Here is a 9967-nt window from a genome sequence, read left to right on the forward strand (position 1 = left end):
AAAAAAAAAAAAAAAAAGTTCACTTCGCGGGGGAGATTGGACAGTATCATTGTGTCATAAGACATTTGGCAATTTGGTGTGCTATAGTTGGATGAGTCATCCAAAAATACCAATTATTAAAATTTATTTTAATTTTTTTTCACTACAAATATATTTTTAAGGCGACTAATCATAGGTATTGAACCCACACTCTCCCTATTGGGGAACATTACAAAAGGTATATGAATATAGGATCTTTTTTTTTTTTTTTTTTTGGACTAGTGAGGGTTATTACATATTACATTAGCTGACTTGTACCTTTGATGTGAGAGAAAAAAGTTAAAAAGTTTAAAGGTTAAAAAAAAATTATGATTCAAGGGCTGAGATTAAAAAAGAACTTTTAACTTGTGATCTTAGACCTCGAAAGACAAATGTATTGTAGTTGCCAATTTGCTATTGCACCAAATCTAAATTTGTGTATATATGTATAATAGTTAACTGTAGTTATCCACTCTAAATTATGGTGTATTTACAATATGCACTCTAAATTCCAAAATTTTGCAACCATCACCCCAATTCAATATTTGTAGTGTGGAAAGAGGAGGTGGATCTTCATATACAAACCTTCTCTCCTAATCATATTGACGCCCTCATATTTAATGGATCCAACCCCACATGGAGATTAACTGGTTTCTATGGATGGCCAGAGGAACAGAGAAAAAAAGAGTCTTGGCAACTTCTCAAACATCTTCATACACGAAGCACACTCCCATGGTTATGCTGTGGTGACTTCAACGAGATCCTACACTCCTCCGAGAAGCAAGGACGCTTACCAAGACAACCACAACCTATGATGGAATTCCGAGCAGCTCTCCTCCATTGTGGTTTGGTAGATATGGGCTATCAGGGCAACATTTTTACATGGAACAACGGAAGACCAGGGGATGCTTTTGTTCAAGAACGGTTGGATAGGGCTTGTGCAACATCCGAATGGTCAGAACTCTTCCCACACGCAAAGGTCACTCATATCCAATCTTCTTACTCAGACCACAATCCGATTTTGATCATCTTGTCTCAACCGAACCAGATTGGTAGAAGAAAGAAAATTCCTACAAGGTTTGAAGAGAAATGGGCATATCATCCTGATTGTGAAGGGGTGATTCGAGGAGCTTGGGCAGCCGAAAATGTTGCTAGCAGCCCCATGTTCTGTCTCTTTGAAAAAATAAAAAGGTGCAGGTTTGAACTGGTGTAATGGAGTCGGAATATTTTTGGGAATTTTAAGACACAATTACAGGCAAAGCAGTCGGCATTGGAGGACTTGTCCATGCAAAATAATCCAGATAACTTGCAAGCAATTAGAAGACTAAAAGGGGAGATTAATACTTTGCTTAACCAAGAGGAAATTTTCTGGCGGCAGAGATTTCGGGCCATATGGTTACAGGCGGGTGATAAAAATACAAAGTTCTTCCATCAAAGAGCCAGCCACCGTCGTAGGAAAAATCATATCTCCGGTATCACTTCCCAATCTGGGGAATGGTGCACATCTGATGATCAGATAGCAGATACAGCAAAGCAATATTTTCAAGATTTGTTCACAACATCCAACCCAACAGGTTATGGAGGCGTCTTGAACTCGGTAGATCACCTTGTCACCCCAGAAATGAACAATACCTTAATCCAAAGGTATAGCCCAGTGGAAGTGAAGCAAGCTCTATTCCAGATGCACCCATCAAAATCTCCCGGACCGAATGGTATGTCCCCTTATTTTTTTCAAAAGTATTGGCACATAGTCGGTCAGGACGTTACAAATGCAGTTCTTTCAGTTTTAAATTCTGGCTATATGTTGCACAAAATGAATTACACTCATATTGTTTTAATCCCAAAAAATAATGAGCCAAAATACATGTATGATTTTAGGCCAATAAGTTTGGCAAATGTGATCTCAAGAGTAGTGTCCAAAGTACTAGCCAATAGATTAAAAAATGTACTCCCCCGTGTGATATATGATGCCCAAAGTGCTTTTGTACCTAACCGGCTCATTACTGACAATACTTCTGTAGCATATGAGCTGATACACAGGATGAGAAACAAGAGAAAAGGCAAATTGGGTCAAATGGCTGTCAAACTCGACATTAGCAAAGCATATGACAGGGTGGAATGGGGCTTCTTGCGACAAATGATGATCAAACTAGGCTTTGACACTAGGTGGGTGAAGTTGGCAATGGAGACAGTTACCACTGCATCATATTCAGTCCTAATCAATGGGGAACCACGTGGCTTCATCTCACCTTCAAGGGGTCTTAGACAAGGAGACCCACTCTCTCCATATTTGTTTCTATTGTGTGCTGAAGGTCTATCTGCCATGATAAGAAAAGCTGAAGAGGGACACTCACTAAGAGGTGTAAAATCTAGCCAACATGGGGTTTGTATCTCCCACCTCCTGTTTGCTGATGATAGCCTCTTATTCTGCCGAGCAACTGTTGAGGAATGCCAGAGATTACTCCACATTTTGGAAACTTATGAAGCTGCTTCAGGCCAGGCAATTAACAGACAAAAAACATCCTTGTTTTTTAGCACTAATACTAAACCGGAAGTGAAAAGAGCCATTCAACAAATGCTGGGTGCTAGAATTATGTCCAATGGGGAGAAATACCTTGGGTTTCCAATGGCAAGCGGAAAATCCAAGGTGAACACTTTTAAGTAGCTCTAAGAAAAAATAACCAAAAGGGTAATGGGGTGGAAAGAAAAGTTTATTTCAAAGGCAGGTAGAGAGATTTTGATCAAGACTGTGGCCCAAGCCATTCCAACTTACTCCATGAGTCTATTCAAACTACCAAAGACCATATGTGACAAGATCAACTCGATCCTGGCCAATTATTGGTGGGGACAAACGAAGGAGGAGAGGAAGATCCACTGGATAAATTGGCAAAAATTGTGTACACAAAAGAAAAGGGGAGGAATGGGATTTAGAGACATTTCAGCATTCAATTTGGCAATGTTAGCCAAGCAAGCATGGAGACTCATCCACCAAGATCACTCGCTATTCTATAGGGTATACAAGGCACGGTATTTCCCAAACTGTAGCTTCTTGAAGGCAGAATTGGGGTCAAACCCATCTTATGTCTGGCGGTCTCTCCTAGCAGCAAGGGATGTATTATGGGAAGGCTCATCTTGGAGGGTAGGTGATGGCCAACAGATTGGGGTAGTGACACACAAATGGCTGCCAAACACACCAATCTTCCTACATGAGCCCAGGGGAGATATGAAGGTGTGTGAACTGATAGATCAGAGTACAAGATAGTGGGACCGAGGTAAAATAGCGGCTACCTTCACCCCAAGAACTTGTGCAGACATTCTAGCCATCCCCCTCAATCAGCTAGACTCACAAGACTCCCTGATTTGGACAGCAAATAAGAACCATAGTTTCACGGTGAAATCAGCCTATCAAATAGCTCTACATCTGAAGACATCAGAAAGGCCTGAGCACTCATTGGCACGTGCCCATAATGCAACTTGGGGAAAAATCTGGAAGCTCAAAATCCCCCCAAAAATTCAGACATTTCTATGGAGAGCATGTAGTAATTGTCTGCCAACAAGAGACAATCTATGTAAGAAGAAGATACAAGTCGAAGCAACGTGCGAGTTCTGTAGAAGTGAAACTGAAACAGTGGCGCGTATACTCTGGACGTGCCCATTTGCAAGAAATGTTTGGGCATTGGTCAAGGGTCGGATCCAGAAATGTAGCAATGACACTGAGGATTTCTTCCTCCTCTTTAAACACCTACAGTACGTGCTGGATGATGAAGACTTGGACAGATGGGCAGCCACGGCATGGGCCATATGGAACTCAAGAAACAAGTTTTACTTTGAGCACATTCAACTTGAGCCAAAGTCTATCTTGGAGAGGGCCACGAGTCTGATAACGGAGTACCAAGCTCTTTTGGAAGCAGGGTAGGGATAATCTATATAAAACACTACTCAAGGATTTTGAGCTTGTTTTTCTGTATTGAAAATATTAAAAGTCAATGGGGATATGTCTGAGATGTTGACAGAATCCCCCAAGCCCAAACATTTCAGTTTTGGCACTACCTGTATAAGTTTCAGTTTGTTAATAAAAATTTTCTACCATTCGTTCAAAAAAAAAATATTTGTAGTGTTCATCATCATCCAAATGAGTGTCTAAATACCAAATTAATCTCAAATCAAGTATCAATTGCAGTATATTTTTTTTAGTTTAATTTATCATGCTAAAGTTGTCCCCCCCCCCCCCAAAAAAGTTGTCATTATAAAAACTTCAATGGTTTATAGTAGATAACTATATACTAATCAATTAATTAAGACATTGACTTGAATTATGATGCGGATGTAACAAATTAATCTTGAATTAAGGTCTCAATTGCAAAAGTCTATATTTTATGGGGTGTATTACAAATATGTCCGTAGTTTAGGATGAATAATTGCAATTAACCTTGTATAATCTTTGAATTTGTTTAACATTTCAAAAAAAAGAAAAGAAAAAAGAGACAAGCATGATGAGTAGAGATAATGTGATCAAACGGTGTGTATTACTTGAATATCTTATTTAAAAATACAAAGAGGCGTCAGCCAATTGAACCATGACACTAAGATATCAATAAATTTTCTTCTTACATTATATTATTTTTGATAGTTACAAAAGAAAACCTTTTGTGACCCTAGGGCCCAAAAGAAGCAAATTTTAATAACAAAAATGAAGATCAATCTTCAATCAATACCAATCTACCAAAAAGAATGTTAAAAAAAAGAAAAAAAAAAAAAGAAACTCTCTAATAAATTATTGGAAAGGAAAAAGAAATTTTACCTTTAAAACATTTTAAAATTCACCTTATAATGAAACCCAAAAAAAGACTTATTTATATACGTTGTTCAACGGTTCAAAAAGGTCTCCAAATTGTGAGGGAAAGTTTCCCGCCAATTTTCTCTTTCTTACAAAAACTAACTCTCTTTCTCTCTCTCCGTGCTCGAAATCCTAGCACCACCACCACCGCCATCTCCATCGCACTGTGTTTTCCATACATCCATCGCAGAGACTCCAAAGAAGCACCTCCTCAAGTCGCCAAGGAGCTCCAAACACCAAGCGAAATCGACTCCAAAACCTTCTTCGCCTTTGCCTTTACCTTCGCCCCTCGCTTCTGTAACTCTTCAAAACTAAACCCTAACCCTTCGCAGCTCCTCTCGCCTAAACTCTCCACCCTTCAATCCACCAATCCCGATCGAAGAACCAAAGGAAACCCCAAGAAGTGGCAGCTCGACACAAACTCGATCTATCGAGCTTTACAAATTCAGAATTTTCATATCTGAATTTCAACCCATATTGATGTATTTGTTTAGGGTTTCTTCTCTCACAACCATCGTAGACATATATAAAATTTATTTTAAGAGCCATCACACATGGATACAAAGACCAAGAGTTTATTTTTTCTGTGAAAAGCTACTACGTTTGCACGCCATAGGGTTTTATTACCAAGTACTTCCTGATCTTAATTGTTGATAAAGTGAAGAACTTTACAGCCAACAACAACCATTTAAGTTGTTGGAGTTCGTCATGTATTGAATCCATACAAAAGAGTTAATCACAGATTGGAGATTTGTGTAATAAATGAAAGAAGACTACTATAAGATCAAGTCCAATTGGGTATTGGAGTAAAGGTTTAACTGTAGGTTGGTATTTCGGGATAGGCCAAGGTAGTGGTAAGATTCCTTATACTTGTAACCGTTTGATTATTGATTAGTGAATTCTTGAAAGTGGTGACATTAAATTCACTCAGTAGGATTTTTGTATTGTGAGAAGTTTTTCCTATTTGTCAACAAATCACCATGTTAATTTAATTTCCACTGCATTTAGTTTAATTGGTGATTTGTTGGTGCCTCCATGATTTGCATGCAATTTAACATAATTAATCAACTTGAATAATTGAATTAATTAACTGGGTCAAGCTATCTTAACCCAACATAACTTATTTTTATTGATTCAATTTGCTTGAAAGATAAATTGAATGAATATACAATATACCTTAAAAAATGATGAAAAAAAAGAAGAAGGTGAAGCTTAACCTATACGTCCTCTTTTATGTTTTTGAACCTACCTGGCTACTTCATTTTTAGTCCTTGCATTTTTGGCCAATTGGAGCCTGCGGAGTTCCAAACATGTAGCTGTTGTTATTTTCAATGAGCTAAGCACGTGTACTCTCTCTTTTTCACACTAGGAAGTAGGATCTGAGTGTGACACCATTAATTCATGTATCTAGCTTTAGCGTTTATGTTAGATTTTTTTTTTTTTGACAGAGAGAGAGAGAGAGAGAGAGAGAGAGAGAGAGAGAGAGAGAGAGAGGTAAGAACTTAGAACCTAACTAGTTGTGTGGGTAAAATTCATCAATCAACAGTGGGCCTTGATACCCGTGCGGGGCCCAACCATAACAGGAAGTGAAGACATTGCCAGAGGACTTCCAGCCCAATCCTGTTGGGCCGGGCTTGTTTAAGGGGCGTCCGAGGAGGAGTGTCTCCTCGGACGAACCAAATATGAGCCCAACGCACACCCTTTACATGGTGAGAAACCGTCCCAAATCGAAGGAAAATGCTAGACGTTTAGGGGCAACCACAACTGCCGCATTAAATGCAAGGAAGCACTTTTCCAGCCGCATTAATGAAGAAAAGACAGGAGAATAGTATTATCTTGGCCAATGCAACTCACAGAAAAGAAGAGGGATGTTCTATGAGACAGGCACTCAAGTAGAAGCCCAGATGGTTAACAAGTGGAGGGCCATTACCAATTGAAGGACGCTATATAAGGGAAGAAAATCCCCATGACCAGGGATCGCAAAGGGGGGAGAGAAAAAGGAAGAAAAAGAGAAAAGGAGAGAGTAGTTCTATAAACAAAGCATAAGATACAGCCCCATGGACTGCTATCCCATGAAGCTTAATGAAATATCCCCACGTTCCAATGGTTGCATGGCTTACTAATAATTACGTTTACTCTGTCAAGACCTAGTTCTGTAACCCACTCTCTACAAATTCATTGTTGAGGGTCTTTTGGGCCAGAATCGCTTGCCTGCTGGGCCTGGGCCCCAAAAACAGCCCCTACAATTGGCGCCGTCTGTGGGAAGAACTTGTGTCTCGACAAGTGAAGCAATAAGAGATGGAAGGATCAGGTCCGCGCCAAATCAGACGTGCAGAATCTCAGCGACAGGACAACTTTCTGAATCTCGAACGAGCGAAGGACCAGGATAATCAACGAGAGGGCAGTGTGAACACCTCTCCCACAAGTAGAAGCCACTCAAAAGGAAAAGATCACGCGTCCCACAAGCACAACGAGCGAAAGGCTCTACAGCAAGAGATTGATGATTTGAAGAAGAAGCTGCGTCGGGCCCAGCGAAAACGTCCTTCACCAGGCTCAGACATTAGCAGTAGTGAAGATGGCGAATACAGACGAAGGTCAAAAACCCCTACGAGCGAGACTTTTTCCTATGAGGAAGAACGGCCTCGCAAACGCAGCCACAAAAGCCCGTACTACCAAGGCCTGGCCAATAACGCCATGAGCAAGGCCCTGGATCGCATCTCCCAGTCGCCATTCACACGTAGAATAGAGAGGGCAGTGCTTCCTCGACGGTTCAATCAGCCAACGTTTGCCATATACAATGGTCGAACTGACCCAGTGGAGCACGTAAGCCAATTCAACCAGAGGATGGCCATCCACTCCAGGGACGAGGCGTTAATGTGTAAGGTGTTTCCATCCAGCTTGGGACCCCTGGCAATGAGATGGTTTGATGCCCTCCCGCCGAATTCCATAGATTCCTTTAAACAGCTGACGCAAGCTTTTGGTTCCCGCTTTATCACCAACACTAGAGTCCCTCGGCCCCTCGACTCCCTCTTATCCTTGTCCATGCGGGAAGGAGAAACGCTGAAGGCTTACTCGGACAGATATTGAGAAATGTACAATGAGATAGAAGGAGACTACGATGACGTCGCCATTAGTACATTCAAAAGGGGCCTGCCGACGGAGCATGGCCTGAGAAAGTCACTCACTGGAAAGCCAGTCACCAGCGTGCGACAACTCATGGACAAAATAGACAAGTACAAAAGGGTCGAGGAGGACCAGCAGATTGGGAAGGGTAAAGCGAAGGTTGTCTCTCAGGAGAGGAGGGACTTCAGGTCAGACCGCTTTAGCAGCAGTAACAGGTTGAGAAGAGATTACATGGAACAGTCCAGACCTACTGGGGCTCAGGTAGTCCATGCTGTGTTCCGAGAACCATTGCACAAGATCCTGGAGAAGGTGAAATGCGAACCTTTCTTTCAGTGGCCAAACAGGATGGCAGGCGACCCCTCAAAACGCAATCAGAATCTATACTGCGCGTACCATCAGGAGCCCGGTCACACCACCGACAATTGTAGGAATCTGAAAAACTATTTGGATCGGCTTGTCCGAAAAGGAAAGCTGAGTCATCTATTGCACCGCCCTGAACAATCAAATGTCGAAACCAGACAAGGCGCATTGAGGCCACCTATAGGCACGATAAATGTCATCCTTGCCGCACCTGGGAGAACCGGTTCCGGCCCGCTCAGAGTAATGTCAGTGGGCAGGTTCCCGGCGAAGCCAGATGAAAGGGGATCCAAGAAAGCCAAAGTGAGTGCCACGCCGTTAATCGGGTTCACGGAGGAGGACAAGCAAGAAACTATTCAACCCCACGATGATGCCCTAGTCGTCACGCTCAGAATAGGAGGGTATGATTTGAAAAGGGTGTTAGTTGATCAAGGCAGCGCCGTGGAGGTAATGTACCCTAATTTGTACAAGGGGCTGAAGTTGAAGCAAGAAGACCTGTCGCCGTACGATTCTCCCGTGCTCAGCTTTGAAGGAAAACTCGTCATCCCGAAAGGCATGATTAGGCTGCCTGTGCAAACAGACTCAGACGTGGTAGAAGTGGACTTCATTGTCGTAGATGCATACTCCCCCTACACAGCTATTGTGGCCCGGCCGTGGCTTCATGCACTGGGGGCTGTGTCATCAACCTTGCACCAGAAAGTGAAGTATTCGTCAGGAGGTCAAGTTAAAGAAATAATAGGGAATCAAAGAATGGCTAGGCAATGCATGGTGTCGACAATCTCACAACAATCAAATAGGGAACCTTCCACTTCAGCCGAGAGCGGCTTATGGCAATCAATGACCCCGGTCCAAACTGCGGGTAGTGAAGGACCGGCCATGGAGGTGAACTGTGAGGAGCAAGAGAAAGTACTCGTCGGATCAGACCCTGAGAAATTTTTTCAAATCGGCTCAGAACTACCGGAACAGGAGAAGTCAGCGCTAGTTGACTTTCTTTGACAGAATGAGGACATATTCACCTGGGATCCCTACGAAGCCCCCGGAGTTGACTCAGATCTCATATGCCATCACCTTAATGTTAACCCGGCCATAACACCAAAGAAGCAACCCCCTCGGCAACCGTCAAAAGAATATGCAGACGCTATAAGAGAAGAGGTTGTAAAATTGAAGAAAGCTGGGCCTATCAAGGAAGTATTCTACCCCGAATGGTTAGCAAACATAGTCGTGGTAAAGAAGAAAAGCGGGAAATGGCGGGTCTGCGTAAACTTCACGGACTTAAATAAGGCCTGCCCAAAGGATCCTTTCCCAATGCCGCGGATAAACCGACTGGTAGATGCAACTGTCGGACACCCCCGGATGAGTTTCTTGGACGCTTTTCAGGGCTACCACCAGATATCCCTGGCTGCCGAAGACCAAGAAAAAACCGCTTTTGTCACCCCAGTTGGCAATTATCATTATAAGGTTATGCCCTTCGGCCTGAAGAACGCCGGGTCGACCTATCAGAGGATGATGACTAGGATGTTTGAACAGCAGATGAGTAAAATCGTTGAAGTGTATATAGATGACATGGTAGTAAAGAGCAAATTGGTGGCCGACCACATTAGGGACCTTGGAGAAGTGTTTCGAATTCTGAGA

General features: G+C 42.3%; 1 protein-coding gene across 1 annotated transcript; it reads left to right on the forward strand.

Moving 5' to 3' along the window:
* The first annotated feature begins 832 nt into the window (after positions 1–832).
* On the forward strand, positions 833–1231 carry LOC115994114. The gene has a single exon (XM_031118146.1). The coding sequence runs from the start codon at positions 833–835 to the stop codon at positions 1229–1231; it is 399 nt and encodes a 132-aa protein (XP_030974006.1).
* The last annotated feature ends 8736 nt before the right edge of the window (positions 1232–9967 follow it).

The sequence above is a fragment of the Quercus lobata genome, chromosome 1 (assembly GCF_001633185.2).
Source record: "Quercus lobata isolate SW786 chromosome 1, ValleyOak3.0 Primary Assembly, whole genome shotgun sequence".
NCBI classification, from domain to species: domain Eukaryota; kingdom Viridiplantae; phylum Streptophyta; class Magnoliopsida; order Fagales; family Fagaceae; genus Quercus; species Quercus lobata.